The 19,933-nt window shown below is 31.6% G+C and overlaps 1 protein-coding gene across 2 annotated transcripts in view; it reads left to right on the top strand.

Moving 5' to 3' along the window:
• Positions 1-17,821, top strand: part of LOC111423440 (white walker) — a 32,015-nt gene extending 14,194 nt beyond the window's left edge. For both annotated transcript variants that reach the window (XM_071197446.1, XM_023056667.2), the window contains exons 8-16: positions 1,342-1,477; positions 1,873-1,928; positions 2,265-2,339; positions 2,389-2,649; positions 2,700-2,897; positions 7,801-8,481; positions 8,532-8,712; positions 8,769-8,974; positions 9,032-17,821. In XM_071197446.1, the coding sequence (XP_071053547.1) occupies positions 1,342-1,477; positions 1,873-1,928; positions 2,265-2,339; positions 2,389-2,649; positions 2,700-2,897; positions 7,801-8,481; positions 8,532-8,712; positions 8,769-8,974; positions 9,032-9,097 (1,860 nt within the window). In that variant the 3' untranslated portion in view covers positions 9,098-17,821. The remainder of the gene's footprint in view (positions 1-1,341; positions 1,478-1,872; positions 1,929-2,264; positions 2,340-2,388; positions 2,650-2,699; positions 2,898-7,800; positions 8,482-8,531; positions 8,713-8,768; positions 8,975-9,031) is intronic.
• Positions 17,822-19,933: the final 2,112 nt, after the last annotated feature.

The following is a 19,933-nucleotide window of genomic DNA, read 5'->3' as shown; positions in this document are numbered from 1 at the left end:
ATAAAGGCGTGTCCAGAATTGACTACTGATGATCCTCCCTCACCCTCACTAATGTAATATCTATCCAGCTCATTCAATACCGTCCACTCATCCCACGCCTAATGTCTACCATTAATGTGTGACATGGCCATATTACTACAAACTCTTCCTGAAGCATCACTACATTCACTTCTCTTTCTCTCGCAACATATATAACATTTAGAGTGGCAGCCATTCATCGTGCCGCATTTAATTGCATCACTATCCAAAGTTGATATACCATCTGACCAGTTCAATCGCTATCCTATACTCGTCATACCTTTTATCGCAAGTTTCGTGAGCTTTCCCCTTACTTTACAGTTGGCACAAACCAGCTTCGTAGCTTTACTCGCCACAACGTCCACATGTTACTTCTGCCTATAAACCCTTCCACCCTACAGTAACTCAAATCCACATATAACGTTCCGAACCTTAACAACTCTTTACATACCCTCTCCGTTACTCCAGTCACTTGTTTGCATATCTCCTCTCTCGGTCTTGAACATCATCTACGACTCCTCTTAAACTCCTCCCACGATATTCCTCTCCAACGATGTTCTTCCTATACACTTCTTCCATCATGCTCTCATCCACGTCGTATACCACGACTTTTACTTCGCCCTCTTTCACAATAAACACACTCTCATTTCTACCCTTAATCTGTTCCATATTCTCATCCTTTTTACTTTCATTCTTCCCTCTGCTGACCACCCTCGCGTATGTAGCCCCCACCATTCCTTGTTTGATGTTTTTCACTTCCTTATGCATTTTCCTTTCAATCATCCCCCGAGGAGAAGAGATCTAATATTTTCCCCTTATTCATTGTGACACTGCATTTTGCAGTACTGTCGATAAAATCTCCAACTCCTCAACTCTTAAGTATAGCACTGCTTTTTAATGGATTTATTATCCACATAACATTTCTCCTATCCTTTTTCCACTCTAAACCTAAGCCATATTCGAAAACGTCAAAACGGCGTGTTTTTTAGCCGCAATAAAAGCTCCGAAGCTTTATTTCTTCGATTTCTTCGATTCCTCAGGTTTACCTATTGATGAATCCCCTCCGATAGATTGGGTCATTTCTCAATTGGCCTCCATTTTTCTTTCGATCTATTTTGTAGGAAGCATTGTTGTTCCTCCCTAGTGATTATATTGTTACTGATTTTTCTGCCAAGATTTTAATAAATAATTAAGACCCTTAGTAATGTTGTTCTTGTAACAATAAGAGAATCCGTGTTATAGACATCAATTACCATTGTCATAAATTCTTGATAAATTAATTCTTATACTTTTTGAGTATTTGATATTTTTTAAATTTTTAAGGATTGGTGGGATGCTCAAATACACGTACGAGGTTTCCCAATTTGGTTAGGATATATTCCCAAGGTGATGTTGGCCGTTGTAATCACCTTAATGGATGAGGCTTATTTCAAAATCGCCTTATGGTTAAACGATAAAGGTAATTTAAGTTTTTATTCCTTCTAGCAATAAAGTTAACTTTTTCTTATTATCTATTTATTTCAAATAAACTACTACTTTTCCAAATTCTAGCATTGCATGGTATTTAGAATAAAGAAATCTTTATTCCTAGTTATTTAGTAACGAATTACTATATAGGTGAAATCACGAAATGTACTCAAAATCAGCTTTGTTTAAATCTTTTAAAATCATTTTTTTACTTGATATTATTTCCAAATCTTGTACATATTCGAAACATGATTAAAATCAAACATTTTTATTTAAATTTTTTTTGTTGAAACTGTATTTTATCCGTCCACTATTTTAGAATAGTTTCTAAGTTCTGTTAGAATAGTGGTACTTATTGTTGGCGTGTTTTCCTCACGCTGCTGCCAGAGAATTACCGTCTTGAAACCAAGTATGAGAATCACCTGATCGGAAAAGTGGCTTTGGTTTGTATATTTCCAGTTCATGTGTCTGTTTTATTTAAAGTAGTTCATTTCGACTAAATCAATATTTTGATGTAGACGAACCCATTTGTGTTGTGTTTAATTAAAATTATAATAATAGATTTATACTAAAAAGATGTTTCAAAAATAATAATCAAATGATTATTTAGATTGTATAATTTGTACATAGATTTATTATAACAATTTTATTAATTATCAATCAATCCAAATTGCATGAAATCAACAATCCTTTTCGCTTCCACTTTATCAGCTTAGTTTAATGCACTCAAAAGAATCTTATACAATCAAAAGAAAACAAGAATTAATCTCTTTTTTTAGTTTCAATTCATCAACTCGTTCATGTCCCTCTTCTACATCGCTTTTTATCTACAAGATCAAGCAAGATTGAAAGAGGTAAAAGTTAAATTAAATCATTTTGCTGTTTCAATTTTTGTAATTTTAGCAACTTGCCGCTTTATTAATTTCACGCCAAGTAATCGGTAATTTAAAAGAATCTGCTTTACCATACATGTTGGAACATTTAAAATTGGCCAAAATGAGTTTCGATCTTTGGGGCGCGTTAAGTCCAACTAGTTCATCCAGACCACCTCCGGGTGAAGTGCAAGAACCGGAATCTGATAGTCACAAAGACGGTGATACACCGGAAGGGGTTACAAGTAAACGAAGTATGAGTCAAGCTGAGTTAGAAAGTTCTTTGTTTAAGGTAAACGAAATAATTTTATAAACAGAATAAAATTGATTTTGTATTTGTAGTATGATGGAACATTTTCTGAACATCTCGAGATGACGATGCAATTAGGATACGTTATTTTATTTTCATCTGCGTTTCCACCGGCTGCTTTATGCGCAATGTTTAATAATTTTATTGAGATAAGAAGCGATGCTTTTAAATTGGCTTATGTTTGTCAGAGGCCGTTTGGACAACGTGTACCAAATATTGGAACTTGGCAAGTAAGTTAAAAAAATAATTAAATATTCTGTTCTTCTCAATTTTTTAATTTAATGAGAGGTAGCAAGCTTAACAGATGTTTTGGGTTATGGTAGTGTTTTTAAACCTGTGATGTCTCAGATGATTACTCTGTGAGAAGTGTGAAAAATTTCCACCTGAATGGTGTGTGCCACACAGAACTTTTTTATTTCGATATGCATGAAGTATTATCTGCACAGTGTCAGATAACCTCACAAATTCCTGCCCGGATCGGTATATTTTCCATAGAAGACCATCTCGTACCTGACATAGCTATAAAATTTCACAGAGTAACGTTCTTTGCCCACTTAAGATAGGGTCGTAATAGCTGCAATGTGCCAAAGGTACCAATTGCCTACAGTTTTGAATCGATAGAAATGCCATGTTAGATATATTTTCTAAAATTGGTGTCAATATATTACTGAAAATTTAGTCATCTAATTTACACTAAATGTGTCATAAAAAATGCGAGTTAATATGACTAAAAAGAGCGCAGCTTCTCTTTGTTCTCCAGTATCTTAAGTGTTTTAAGGTGAAGTAAATATTCAGTATCGTCCAACAGAAATTCCAAGAAAGTTAATATAACCACTAATATGTAATGTCTTATTTATTATTCACCTTACTTTATTATTATTTTTTAATCTTTCACAGGTCTCCTTGAACACCTCGTTACAGAATCCTTAACATCATTTATTACTCTTTTTCCAACATGAAAACTTTCCAAAAAGCATATTCAACAAAGTTCTTTCCGAAGTCCAAAAATACTTTTGGTTGATAATTTACATCGAAATAGTCTTGCAGCACATTTTCTTTTCGATCGAGTTCGGGTGGAGCAAAATCGACTCATATCTAAAAACCGGATTTCATCTTCTATGTAGAATCATGCTTGTTTTCAAAGGAAAAAATCGTTTGTTAGTTTATATTTTTATTGTTTCTAAAATTTTCCTTGAATGTTTCGACATCTTAACGTCATAGATCGTTGTGATGTTTAGAGATATTGAACCCACTTAACGCGTTGTTTTTCTGGCATGATTTAATGAATATTCTTTAAATATAGGTATTAATTAGTGGCAGAACGGATATCCGGCAACTATTACTTAGTACTCTACCATTCACAGGAATTAGTATCTCTGTTAGGTTTTGGACATTGCAGATAATAATCAAGTTCAACCCCAATAGGACTTTTTTCATTGAATACAACTTTATTTATATCAGGTTTGACATTAGCAACCTCATTGTAACAATCCCAATACGATATACCTATAAAATCTCTTGTTGCAGTTTCGTCTAGTTTTCTTCTCTTCGCTTATAATTCATCATCACATTCATTACTAACAGAACTGTCGCTATAAGTACGAAGACTTTCACGGCCGGTGTGAATTAAACTAAAATTAGAACTAAAACTAGAACTAACACTAGAAACTTTCGGGTTTTGCCATGCGTCTTTTAAGAAAAGGTTTGACGTTTCGAATGCCATGTTACAACCTTCTTCAGAAACTGGTTCGAAATAACGAAGAACTATCGCTGTTATCACTTTCGATTATTAATTAAAGTATCCTCTTTTTAATGCAACAAGCAGTTTTGAAAAATCACTTTCAGTTTTTGAGAAATAAATTTTTGAAACGATCGACAATTTTTTTCGAATTTTGCAATTTTCGCCGATTAAGTTTTAAAAATTCGTATAAAATCCAGTTCTTAGAATATGAGTATAAAAATTTCCCAAAGTGTTAATAAAAGTGTCCTCTTTCCAATGAACCAACCCGTTTTGAAAAATAACTTTTAGTTTTTGAGAAAAAACTAAAAGTTTTGATCAAATTTTCGATGTTGCAATTTTCATCGATAACTTGCAACATTCGCTATAAACTTCATTTTTTGAAGGATCCTTGTAGAAATATCAACAATTATTAATTAAAGTATCCTCTTTTTAATGCAAAAAGCAGTTTTGAAAAATTACTTTCAGTTCTCGAGAAATAAATTTTTGAAATGATCAACAATTTTTTTCGAATTTTGCAATTTTCGCCGATTAAGTTTTAAAAATTCGTATAAAATTCAGTTTTTGGAATATGAGTATGAAAATTTCCCAAAGTGTTAATAAAAGTGTCTTCTTTCCAATGAACCAACCCGTTTTGAAAAATAACTTTTAGTTTTTGAGAATAAACTAAAAGTTTTGATCAAATATTCGATGTTGCAATTTTCATCCATAACTTGCAACATTCGCTATAAACTTCATTTTTTGAAGGATCCTTGTAGAAATATCAACAATTATTAATTAAAGTATCCTCTTTTTAATGCAAAAAGCACTTTTGAAAAATTACTTTCAGTTCTTGAGAAATAAATTTTTGAAATGATCGACAATTTTTTTCGAATTTTGCAATTTTCGCCGATTAAGTTTTAAAAATTCGTATAAAATATAGTTCTTTGATTATTAGTATGAAAATTTCCCAAAGTGTTAATAAAAGTGTCTTCTTTCCAATGAACCAACCCGTTTTGAAAAATAACTTTTAGTTTTTGAGAAAAAACTAAAAGTTTTGATCAAATTTTCGATGTTGTAATTTTCATCGATAACTTGCAACATTCGCTATAAACTTCATTTTTTGAAGGATCCTTGTAGAAATATCAACAATTATTAATTAAAGTATCCTCTTTTTAATGCAACAAGCAGTTTTGAAAAATCACTTTCAGTTCTAAAGAAACAAATTTTTGAAATGATCAACAATTTTTTTCGAATTTTGAAATTTTCGCCGATTAAGTTTTAAAAATTCGTATAAAATCCAGTTCTTGGAATATGAGTATGAAAATTTCCCAAAGTGTTAATAAAAGTGTCCTCTTTCCAATGAACCAACCCGTTTTGAAAAATAATGTTTAGTTTTTGAGAAAACAATATTTGAAGTTTTGATAAAATTTTCGATGTTGCAATTTTCATCGATAACTTGCAAAATTCGCTATAAAATTTATTTTTTGAAGGATCCTTGTGGAAATATCACCAATTATTAATTAAAGTATCCTCTTTTTAATGCAACAAGCAGTTTTGAAAAATCGCTTTTAGTTTTTGAGAAATAAATTTTTGAAATGATCGAAAATTCTTTCCAATTTTGGAAATTTCGCCAATTAAGTTTTAAAAATTCGTATAAAATCCAGTTCTTGGAATATGAGTATGAAAATTACTCAAAGTGTTAATAAAAGTGTCTTCTTTCCAATGAACCAACCCATTTTGAAAAATAGCTTTTAGTTTTTAAGAAAACAATATTTCAAGTTTTGATAAAATTTTCGATGTTGCAATTTTCATCGATAACTTGCAAAATTCGCTATAAACTTCATTTTTTGAAGGATCCTTGTGGAAATATCAACAATTATTAATTAAAGTATTCTCTTTTTCATACAAAAAGCAGTTTTGAAAAATCACTTTCAGTTCTTGAGAAATAAATTTTTCAAGTGATCGACAATTTTTTTCGAATTTTGCAATTTTCGCCGATTAAGTTTTAAAAATTCGAATAAAATCCAGTTCTTGGAATATGAGTATGAAAATTACTCAAAGTGTTAATAAAAGTATCTTCTTTCCAATGAACCAACCCGTTTTGAAAAATTTGTTGTAGTTTTTGAGAAAACAATATTGGAAGTTTTGATAAAATTTTCGAAGTTGCAATTTTCATCGATGATTTGCAAAATTCACTATAAAATTCATTTTTTGAAGGATCCTTGTGGAAATATCACCAATTATTAATTAAAGTATCCTCTTTTTAATACAACAAGCAGTTTTGAAAAATCGCTTTTAGTTTTTGAGAAATAAATTTTTGAAATGATCGACAATTTTTTCGAATTTTGGAATTTTCGCCGATTAAGTTTTAAAAATTCGTATAAAATCCAGTTCTTGGAATATGAGTATGAAAATTACTCAAAGTGGTAATAAAAGTGTCTTCTTTCCAATGAACCAACCCATTTTGAAAAATAGCTTTTAGTTTTTAAGAAAACAATATTTCAAGTTTTGATAAAATTTTCGATGTTGCAATTTTCATCGATAACTTGCAAAATTCGCTATAAACTTCATTTTTTGAAGGATCTTTGTGGAAATATCACCAATTATTAATTAAAGTATCCTCTTTTTAATACATCAAGCAGTTTTGAAAAATCGCTTTTAGTTCTTGAGAAATAAATTTTTGAAATGATCAACAATTTTTTTGAATTTTGGAATTTTCGCCGATTAAGTTTTAAAAATTCGTATAAAATCCAGTTCTTGGAATATGAGTATGAAAATTACTCAAAGTGTTAATAAAAGTGTCCTCTTTCCAACGAACCAACACGTTTTGAAAAATAACGTTTAGGTTTTGAAAAAACAATATTTGAAGTTTTGGTAAAATTTTCGATTTTGCAATTTTCATCGATAACTTGCAAAATTCGCTATAAAATTAATTTCTTGGAGGATCCTTGTGGTAATATCACCAATTATTAATTCAAGTATCCCCTTTTTAATGCAACAAGCCGTTTTCACAAAACGCTTTTAGTTTTTGAGAAATAAATTTTAGAAGTGATCAACAATTTTTTGGAATTTTGCAATTTTCGCCGATTAAATTTTAAAAATGTATATATATGGTTCCCTAATATAGAACCCCATGTATACGGTGTATCGTGATAGTATTGAAGCTATTCAGCGACGCTTTGTACGTTATTTGTCACAGAAACTTCATCTTACTTACTGCGATTACGGTATGCGTTTTCATAGTCTTCAACTTATTGTCTCTGCAGCAACGTCGAGCTATTTCTGACTTGATCTTCCTTTTCAAGCTTGTTAATGCCATGCTGGATACTCCCGATCTTCTGCCTATACTTATGACGCTTTCTGTTTATAATATGTAGATTCAAATCTAATTATATGTTGTTATTTTATTTCAGCATTGTATGGAATACATGAGTATAATGGCAGTTTTAGTAAATTGTGCTTTAATAGGCCTCTCAGGCCAAGTACATCGAATGTTCCCCGATATGACAGCAACACAAACAATCCTTTTAATCGTAGCTCTAGAACACATAATGCTATGTATTCGATTTATAATAACCTGCGCGATTCCTGATATTCCGGGTTGGTTAGCAACGGAAATGGCCAAGATTGAATGGGCTCGACGTGAAGCGAGCCGAGTTGGAGCTACCGGAACTCCGTCTCCCGATGAAATCTTACCGACATCGAAAACAATCGGGAGATTTTCCGTTTCGCCAAGTCATAGTTTAGTGACGAATAACGATGGGGCGAATAAAAAAGATTCGAAAGAAGACAAATTGGATAAATTAGAGAAACCATCTAGTAAAGAAGGCAGCAACGAAATTCTAAAAACATCGACTAGCGTTACACCGGTTTCAACACCAACTACTCCTCATTCATTTAATTCGCATCACAAACCCGTTTCAATCACCCCAGACAGCATTCAAGCTATCCCACCGTTTAAACCGAGAAAATCAAAAGAATGGACTGAAGAAGGTGGATATCATCTTACGATTGGTCCAACCGGTGGAGCCGAATGGTCGAGGAGATTAAAAGAAGAAGATATTCATCGAAGTAGCGATTGCATAGCGAGCAAAGTTAGTTAAAAACATTAATTATAATTAATTATTAATGTTTTTTCTTTAAGGATTCATCGAGTTCAGATTCTGATTTATTAAAAAATAGTCCTATTTGGCCACCACGACCTCGAACACCACCAGGTAATAGTAACGTGCTTATTCCAAAAACTAGTCCAACCCCAATCGATGCTTCATTAAGTGATAGTGCGAAAAGTATTTCCAGTCAAGAAGCTGATGAACAAGCAAAAGGTAATAAATTATTACTAAATTACTAAATTAAAATGAATTATTATAAATAATGTTAGCTGAAGAATTAGCAGCAAAGAAAACACGCGTAAAACAAAGCCTGATGAAAAGAGCGCGATCGGTGGCTATTTTCTCATTGAAATTAAAAGAACGGAGAGCACGGGAGGCGGCAGAAAAAGCGAGTAAATTGGCGGTTACACCAACTGCCCCACTTCCTCCTCCACAATGTGGTGGTGGAGAATTAAATTTAATACCAATCGAAAAAGTAAGCAACACTTATTTAGCACCCAATAATAATATTTTAATATTTTCCTTATATTAGTTGATTCAGTTGGAAGATTTAAGAAAAAATCCACCTCAACGAAACAGTCAAAGTGGTACATTGTAGCAATTTATTTGGCGTTAATTACAATCGGATTAAAAATCCGATAGAAACGGCACAGGATAAAAGTGTAAGAGTAATATTAAAATATACCATAAACATTTTACATATAGTGAGGAGCATCGAAAAAAAAAAACATAATAAGGAGTATGATAAGGTACTAAATAATAAAAAAGACTAGATTCAATAGAACTTAACAAGAGAGAGAAATAGATGGTAAAAACAGGAAAGCATGTAGGTGTAACATTTTAGGCGGGGGTTTCCCGAAAACTCCTTAGGAATTACAACAAAACATACAAATTAAACAAGGTAAATTTAGGGTCTTTAATATACAGAGTGATAATATATATGGTTTACGCTCAAAACGATAAGAATTTAATTTTGCGTACAAATATGTTTCTTTTTATTATTATTTCTTTAGCTTTAACGCAACTATTCCGGCCTGTAGGTGATATTATTTTATAAGATGCTAAAAATAGAAAAAAATATTTTGCTAGCTTTAAAAACTGGTTTATATTTGAAAAAAATATAATCTGGATTTTTTTTTAATGAAAATCAGGTACAAATATAGAGGTACTTATATCGGAATAATAATAATAATGGGAAATTTATTTTTTGTAATAATAGTGATACAATAAACTCTACATACACCCCAGAAAATGATAATATCTCAGCTTCTGAAATGTAATTCAATTAATTTTTTAAACGAAGGATATTCCTATTTTATTTTTATACAAAGTCAAAACAGTTCGCCTTGAGCTACGAAGTGAAGGCTACAGCAGTAAATTTAGTTGCACGTCTGTCAAGACGGTTAAACTCGAATTATTCTAGTTTTAGGTCTTGTGTTAGCTCTAGTGATAGTGCTAGTGTAAAACTAGAACTAACATTAGACCTAGAACTAGAAAATATCAGTGTTAGTTCTAGTTTTAATTCAATAAAAATATACAACATGGTAATCTTATGTTCTACGTCTTGTGTTAGTTCTAGTGATAGTGCAAAACTAGAACTAACACTGGAATCTAGAACTAGAAACATTCAGATTTAGCCGCACGTCTCTCAAGACGGCTAAACCCGAATTATTCTAGTTCTAGTGATAGTGTAAAACTAGAGCTAACACTAAATCTAGAACTAGAAACATTCAGATTTAGCCGAACGTCTCTCCAGACGGCTAAACCCGAATTATTCTAGTTCTAGGTCTTGTGTTAGCTCTAGTGATAGTGCTAGTGTAAAACTATAATTAACACTAGACCTAGAACTAGAAACATTCGGGTTTAGCTGCACGTCTCTCAAGACTGCTAAACACGAATTATTCTAGTTCTAGGTCTAGTGTTAGTTCTAGTGATAGTACTAGTGTAAAACTAGAACTAACCCTAGAACTACATACTTTCTAATTCTAGGTCTAGTGTTAGTTCTAGTTTTAGTTCAATAAAAATATGCAACATAATGATATCTTATGCTAACTACGCTACTTACCACTGTCTTTAGAACTAATATTACACCTAAAAGTAGAAACATTCAGGTTTAGCCATTTTAAGAGACGCACGGTTAAACAGAATGTTTTTAATAGAAGGAATAGAAGGAAATTTTTTCGGTTTTATCACCTAAAAATGTATAAGGTAAACATCAATTAAATTGTATTTCTCGGTGATATACTTCATTCATTCTACCGGTTTCGATACTTATAGTATCATCCTCAGGAGATCGTCAGAAACGGTTTCTTAAAACAGAATAAAAAGGTTTAAAACATCGTAACACAAACAATAAGTGATTGACATGTAATTGAACAAAAGTAGGTAATTTAACACTAATTAACAGTAAATGAAAACGGCGTGCGACCGGTAATATTATAAAAGAACGAGTTTAGGAATGTTTTTAATTCTAAGTCTAGTGCTGGTGTTAGTTTAGTTTTATTTATTATTTAGCGCTAGATAGTTGTATATTTTTATTGATCTATAACGGACACTGATAGACTTTTTTTTTAGGACTGTATTTAGACTTTTTAGAATTAAAGATATGGTTATGTCTTGTGTTCCCCGTGATTAATAATAACCTATATAGTTTTTATGTAAAATATAGAAATAATATGCACTTCTTATATGTTTTGTTAAAAAATTTCATTGTATTACATTACGGGAGCTGAGATATTATTATTTTCCGGGCTGTATGTAGACTTTGTTGTATCACTGTATTACGAAATAAATGTATTTTATGTAATAATGCGCTATTTAGAATTGGTAGAAAACAGCGAAAATTGATTGGTTTATGTCAAAATGGTTGTAATCCACTAAAAACATCTCTGGGATACTTAAACAAGAGAAAAGAATTTTTTAAAAATGATTTTGGAAAATTTTTCAAAGAACATTGTCAACATCTTAACATTGCTGATATTCGCGAATATTGTCCTAGATAACATCATATATGGCATCGAAATTATTCCCGATATATCTCTGTCTTAGGATATTTATATTAATATCAACAATATGGTCTTCCTCGATATTATCTATAGCAGTTTTCAACACTGCCTGACCATCAATATTTTTTCCATCATTTATTGATGACGTCAATGATATTTCTAATTACATTCCCAATCCTTGTCATCTTCCCATCATCCAATAACATCTCTCCTATATCTCTTTTCCTTAATACATATTTCTTAATATCTCGAGCCCCCCATTTTTGATTTTTAAATTTTTCATTGTTGTTCTAGATTGTTCTAGAATTGTTCGACATTGTTCCAAAGCGGTAAATAGAAAAAATAAAAACTCGGCGAGAAAAACCGAAAAAACGGGTTTTTTGATTAGCCCCCCATTTTTGAAAAATCAGATTTTCTTTGTTGTTCTGGGTTGTTCTAGTTATTGTTTTAGAAAATCTAAATTATGGGATACAGCATTACGAAGTTATAACTAAAAATACGTTTCTAAAATAGGTAAAAAAATGTTTTTCTGACTACACGGATATTAATTTTGCAAAATCATATCTTCTTTTAAAATACAGCAAAATGCAGACCTAACAAGACAAATAATAAATCAACAAATGAATAATCTAACTATTCGATCAGCAAACAAAAATACATTGTTCGTATTATACATTATGTATTAATAACTAAATATCTCTGTGTCCCACCCACACAGAGATATATTTATATATACTATACATATGTTTATTATACATATGTGTCAAATGTCTGGAATATAGCCAATAACTTCGCCATTTGTGGTTTTAAAGAAAAATGTTTCAAATACAAGTTTCTTTATTAATCGTGGCGCATGTTTTGGCGATACTTGCTTGTTTACATTGTTCTTTGTTTCGTTGCAATGGTAACCAACATTGTTATTTTAAATTGTATGCATATGTTTTTTTTTACATTGTAATAGAGGATAAATCCCTCTACGCGATGAACATATCAAATCATATTAAAGAAAATATTAAATCAGCAAATTACAATCAAAGTAGGCGCCGAAATAACGCCGTTGACAGCTGTAAATGTCAACAAATTGATAGTTTAAACAAATATCGTGCAATTAAGCGAACGACAAAGAATCCAAATATTAATAGTGTATGGGTTGGGTTGTGCAGGTGATAGAAAACGCACTCAAAGTGAAATTTGTACACTGTTCAATAATATTTACCCGGATACACAAATTACACAATCCACAGTATCCAAAATATTAGAAAAAGTTTTAATAGCGGAAGTGTTAAATACCTTCAAAAAAGAGAAAGGCCGAAGACAGTTACCAATGACCATACATTATTAATTATTCATAATTGTCGAAAATGTAATTTTTTTTACATTTAAAGCTGTCTTCGGTGCCTACTTTGATTGTAATTAGCTGATTTAAGATTTTCAAAAAAAGCATTTTTTTCGGTTTTTTTCTTATACAACCATATGATTTGATATGTTCATCGCATAGAGGGACTTATCCTCTATCAAAGTATGCAAAATTGGTTGCCATAGCAACGATACAAAAAACAATACAAACAAACAAATATCACCAAAAAAAGCGCCATGTTTAATAAAGAAATTTGTATTTGAAACATTTTTCTTTAAAACCACGAATGGCGAAGTTATTGACTATATTCCAGAAATGTGACACACCCTGTATATTTATATACACTGCTCAAAAAAATTAGGGGAACACTTTTCGAAATCTGTAACTTTTTAAGTAATAGTTCTAGACAAATCAAATTTGGTTTACTTCAACGGCATATATTTAACTAAAGAAAATTACAAAAACAATGTTACAACTCTTAGTTACTTCTAAGTTATACTTAAAAATGTAAATTAAGAACGCAAAACAAAGTGGAAATATGTCAAGTATGCTTTGAATTCGCGAATGACAAATGAATTCAGTTATCAATTTTCGTTGATTAGAAGCGTCATGAAGCATCTTAGTGAAGTGCAAGTTGCTCGTGCTCTTGCCCTTATTCAGCATGGCTACTCTGTTCGACATGTTAGCAGGGATCTTCGAGTTTCCCCTTCTATTATTCAGCATTTATGGAATCGGTTTCAGGAGACTGGTCAACATGTTAGAAGAGCTGGACAAGGTTGAAATCGAAAAACTACTCAAAATCAAAACTGATTTCTTGTCCTTTCCTGTCTACGTATGCGTACTGTCACAGCACGAGGCCTCCTGAACGATCTAAGACAGATTAAAAGAAGCTAATTTGAAACCTAGAAGACCTGTCCGCGCACCATGCCTTACGCAGCATCACAAAGCAGCGCGGATCAGGTTTGCTCTGGATCACAGAGATTGGCAACTTCGTCACTGGACGCTTGTACTGTTTACAGACGAGTCCAGATTTCGTTGCGACGGTCGAGTACGTGTATATAGACGTGCTGGTGAACGCTACGCAGCCGCTACTATACAGGAAGTGGATAGATTTGGTCGAGGATCTGTTATGGTTTGGGCTGGAATCAGTATAGACAACAGAACTGATCTTGTTGTTCCTGGTAGGCTAAATGCCTTGAATTACATCGAAAACATCTTGGAGGACCATATGTTTCTGCACAGTTATATGGATTCATATAACTGTGCACAACATAAAATGGCCAGTTTTAGATTTGCATTGCATCGACTCTGTAATACTCCGTTAAACAAACCAAATTACATTTCAGAACTCAAAACCATCATAAAAATAGGACTTAATTAATAACAGATTTAAAGTTAAAGGCATACAGAAGATTTTATTTATTTACTATTCACAACAATCACATTAATAAACTACTATATCCTCATTACAAAAACCACCACCTAAATACATTTCAATTCCATTTAATCCTGGATTACAGTTTAAATTTAAGAAAAACCTTTCCAAACACAATCTCACACTATAGCTTTTAGCTCCAATAACAAACTAGGTCAGTTAATTACTAATAACATAACAAACACAAATTTAACCAGTTAGAACTTAATGGAGTTTACGAATTAAGATGTAATGAATGTGAACATTTTGGCGAAGCCACGAGTTTTTTAATGAATGAGTGCTTTAAGTCTTATGAAACGTGTTTTTTATGCTATTTTTTGTAATTCGCGTTTTTATACTTTTTTTTAACAAAAATAAAGTAAATTTTGGCAATGTAGGGAAATAGGTATGTAGCAGTTGGTAACACCGGAACACTTGAAAATAGAAACTTTGAATTGACAATTAGAATCTGTCAAAACACAAAATATATTCACCTGAAGAAAATGTTTGATGTACACCTCTCAAAATAAGAGAAATTGCTCAGAGTCAATGTCCTCATCATTGTGGACCTTGTATTCGATGCTAAGAACATCCATAGACAAAAATTGTCACATTGACAACTAGAAAAATTAATAACCCAATGTCACCAACTTGAACTGGTTCCATAAAATGTTACTAAAATCTCATTACAGCATCGGATGCTGTAAGGAGTCTCATTACAGCACCCGTTTGAGTACTGTTATAGCTTCCATTACCGTAGCGAATTACAAAAAAGTCTTAAAACCAGAATCAAAGAACACTTTAAAATAAAATAAAAAAGATATCACTTTGTATATATTATGATCATTTTATTCTAAAAGAAAAATTTCAAAAAATGGGCTAGTCAAAAAACCCGTTGTTTCGGTTTTTCTCGCCGAGTTTTTATTTTTTCTATTTGCCGCTTTGGAACAATGTAGAATAACTCTAGAACAATCTAGAACAACAATGAAAAATTTAAAAATCAAAAACAATACAAATTTGGTCTCTCTCAACATTTCTCCATCACATCTCAGCATTCCTTAACATCGTTAAATATTGTCCTTAATATCTCTCAACATTACCCCTGGTATATTCGAATATCGTCTACGACTTCAAAATTGTTGCTGATATATCTCAAAGTTGCCTTGGTCTTAACATTTTCCACAGGATCTATCAACATTGATATCTCTAAACATCATTCCTGTTGCAAGAACGAGTTATTGTTCGTTCATATTGTTCTAACTTCCACTAAACTCCATACGTAATAATAATGTGTATTAATGCTATCTTATCAAACTCTATTTTGTGATAGCTTTCCGCATGGCATTTTGTACGACTGCTATATTTGCTTTATGTTTCGGCATTGCTCCAAAAAAATCTAATTACTCAAATGCCGAATCATGTGTGAAAATTTCAGTACTAAAAACTAACAACGTAAGCTTTGTTCAGTGATTATGGCTGTCTTTCCATAACCCATAACCTTCAGAAGGGTCAAGTATCCCTCGTTAAAAGAATTCTGCCCACTTTCTACAAAAACATGTTATAACATGTTGTCCCATAAGGCCAAATTGTAAACTCACAAAGAGTATTAATTCGAACACCTTGGAGAACACTGGTAACCAACTTATGGGTCTATAAGAGGTGATTACATTTGACTTTCTTCCTGGTTTATGAACCATAATTGTTTGAACAACTTTCCAAAAAGTTATTAGTAATAACATCGAAAATCTTTCTGGAAAAATTCTTTCAAACTCTTTGATGATTAGTGAACATCCTAATTGGTGGATTGTATCTCTGTGGATTGAATTGAGTTGAGTTATAAAATGCACTTATTTTTTAATATCTCAATATTAAAAAAAAACGTTTAATATTTTAACAAAAATCAAATTTTTCATTATTACTAAATAACATTGACACTTCAAGTAGTATTTTTTTACAAGAATCAAAAAAAGACAAAGTCAATTCAAATAGTATGTAATTAAAATAAACAATTTTTATGTTTGCATTGAATCATTGGTCTTCCTATATCCCGATTCAAATCACCAAAATATAAACTCATTACATGCAATAAATTAAATTCTAAAATCATCCAACAACCCATAGATTTAAAAAAAATAATAATAAAATTTGTAAACATAAAAATTGTTAAAATCTCCATAAAAGCTTTTAATTATTGTTATGAAACGAAAAATTGTCACCCTGTACATTATAATAAAGTAAAGTTTAGTTTGCAATAGCCGAAAATAAAAAGAAAATAGTAATTAAAGAATAAATCAGAACAATGTGTGTTTAGTGTTTAGTTTAAAAGAAAAAATGTTTAGTTGTGTCATTGTTTAGCCAGCAATAATTCGTAAACCGACTGCAATAACAGGCCCTACATGTGAAAAAATAAATAGTTTAGACAAAAATGAGTAAATCCTGATATAAATCTAAAAAAAAAATAAATAAAAACCGATGAGATAAATAAGAAAAAAAATTTGTTATAGAAATTCGTAAAAGTGTTAAAATTGTATCAATTTATTTTTTTAATGTGAACTTTTGTACCGGATAGGATGTTATACGTTCTTTTTGCTAACACGTTCTTTAATCTCGTCCTGCATGCACGTCCTTATTAAATAATAAAATAATAAAAAAAAATAATGATAAAATTGATATTTTGTAACATCGAAAATTTCTTTTAAACTTGTATAATTAATCTTGACTATCTTACATGAAGCTTACAATCACGTTTCTTCCCTCTTTTCGCTCATTATAATTTCTAAAACGCTTCATAAAATCGTCAATGTCTATTACTAACTATCGTAAACTATGATAATTATACTTTTTACAAAAAAAAAATAGACGCTTTTTTATAAAATATACTTCTAGTTAAACTTATTTGTTGGAACCGTTAAATTTTAATTTTTGTCTACACCAAAAAATATTCTTTAAATTAAAATATCATTCAATAAATAAAATTTAATTTTGTAGTATCTAATATTAATAATAAACCGACCGAATTCTCTTCACTGTGAAATTCACATATCATTTTTTCGATTCAAAATTTAATGGATCCTACAAATTAAGTATCTAAATTTAAAGAAAAATAATTAAAATTAAATACCATCATGATAGTTTTTAGATGGTGCTTACAACTTATTTTCACTCTTTCAAATCACTAATCGTTTTTGATTTACAACTTAAAATAGATGCATCCATACTCTATTTCTCATAGTGTACCTAAGTAATAAGAAGACTGCGAAATAACTTTACGAACGCATTTTTAGAGTACTTTAGGGTATTTATATAAAAGTAAACGCTTCAGTTTCTACGACATTATTATCAGCATCTATCCGATATTCGAACTGGTTTTGAACATGCCTAATGTAAAAAATTTTAAAACCGGACGAATCTTATCAATTAAAAAATAAATTTAACGTTAATGGGTATATTGAGCGTGTTCAATTCTGGTTCGATCGTTAGTTTAATGTTGCCTACATGTTAAGCTTGTTGATACAATATTTATTAATAAAGTGTTTCATAAAGTAAGTTGATTTTTTTCTACTAGTTAATCTAACAGTGCTACTCAAAGCACTAAGATGGAACAAATTTAAATTGAAATTATTTCAAAAAATGTATTAAATAGTTTTAGTAATTGATCTATGTATTTTAAAGAGAAGAAGAAAAGATTGAATAAGGATCAGAAAGAGACTGAACTGAGAATGAAGAGACGGAGAAGAAACTATAAAGGTGTTTCCAAACATGTTCGCAGGATAAGGACATACGAAAGATTTTTTGCCTGACAATGCTACGCGGCACATGTGAGACAGGCCACGCATTTATTAAAAATGTATGCAAGCATGTACCAATTACCGTGCGACAGCCGTGCATGACTGCCGATCAATGTTTGAACTTCATCTTAAGGGCAAGACTATTGGACAGAAAAGAGAAGAACTGGTAACAAAAAAAGGAACTGAATGGAAAGACAAAAAGGAGACTAAACAGAGCAGAAGAAAATTGCAAAAAGACTGTAAAGACAAAAAAAGAATTTGACTGAGAGGAAGAATACTAAGTGTCGGATAATAGAAGAAAAATATCCCGGATGGGAGATACTGAATGGAAATAAAGAGGAAGGGGAGTATACGTACATCGGGGTGAGGGGGACATCTGTGATTGATTATGTACTGGTGGATCAGGAAATGTGGGAGAGGGTGGAAAGGTTTAAAGTGAGAGAAGCGGTAGAGTCGGATCACCAACCGTTGGAGGTGGAGGTAAAGGAGGTGGACGGCAGAAGACGAGCGGAACTGGGGAGCAAGTTCATCAGGACAGACTGGTCGGAAGAAGGGGTAGCATTCTACAGGGGAAACCTCGACACTTGGCAACAGAAGATACAAGAGATCAATGGTTGGGAAGAACTTATCCAGGTAGTGCGGGAGGCAACACTGAAAAGGGAGTGTGTACGTAGGGGCGGCAGAGTAGGGAGGAACGACTGGTATGATGGCGAGTGCAAGAAGGCGAAGAGGGAGGCGAGAAGGAGATTGAGGCAGTGGAGACGGGGGAAGATAGGGGTGGATAGATATAGGGAGGCCAGGAGAGGATACACTATATATATCGTTTAAAGATAAATTAATAAAAATTTAAATCTTAAGGTGCTCCACCAAAAGGTACTACACCTATACATTTACCAAGAATAAACTTCCTTCAATTAAAATTCAAACTAAATGATTAATTGATAAATACAATTTACCAACGACTTTCTCTACCTCCCCTTTCCCTCCCATAAGCGTTGATTTTAAAGCAATTAAAATACGCAAAATAAATTATTTAACTAAGCAACGCTTTAAATACTCTAAAAATCTATTGGCAAACTAATAGAATAATATTTTTGTATTTTATATTTTTATTTTTTTTTTTATTTTTTTTTTTATTTTTTATTTTTTTTATTTTATTATTTGTTTAATTATTAATAAATATTACACTAATTCAATTTATTTTTTATCAATAAAACACACGGCACATTCATTAAACATCTTCTTCCAAATTCGGCCAAACCATACCTTTAATCAGCATTCTATTCTGTAATCTACATCTCTCTTCAAATTTGTTCTTGCATCTAAATAAAACATGCATCGAACTTCCACTTTCATCGCCGCACAGACACAGAGGAGATTCTAATTTTCCGATTCTATTTAAATACTCCTCAAAATTACCATGACCAGTAATTAACTCAACAGTTTCGGGTTTTAAAAATCTATCTACCCTACCAACTCTAAGTATAAACTGGTAAGTCAACCTCCCAGTCACTGAGTTATCCCATCTATCTTGTCATTTTTTCAACATAAATTTCCTTATCCTATTTTTTACTGATCTCTTAGAAATCACGTTAAAATCAAATTGTAAATCTTCACAGACCGAAGCTTCTTTAGCTAACTGATCCGCTCTTTCATTACCCTTGATTCCAGAGTGACCCTTAATCCAAAAGAAATCAATATTACTACTTGAATCATTAATTAAATTCCATGTATCCTTTTGCAAAATAGATGGTTTCCTCATGTTCTTAAGGCCTTCCAAAACTGACATACTATCACTATACAATTCACACTTATCTATCTTTTCTTTAATAACATATTTAATTGCACTATTCACTGCCAATAATTCTGC

This window comes from Onthophagus taurus, chromosome 7 (assembly GCF_036711975.1).
Source record: "Onthophagus taurus isolate NC chromosome 7, IU_Otau_3.0, whole genome shotgun sequence".
In the NCBI taxonomy this organism is placed as follows: Eukaryota; Metazoa; Arthropoda; class Insecta; order Coleoptera; family Scarabaeidae; genus Onthophagus; species Onthophagus taurus.
The sequence above is the reverse complement of the archived record's forward strand: the minus strand, read 5'-3'. Positions and strand labels throughout refer to the sequence as shown.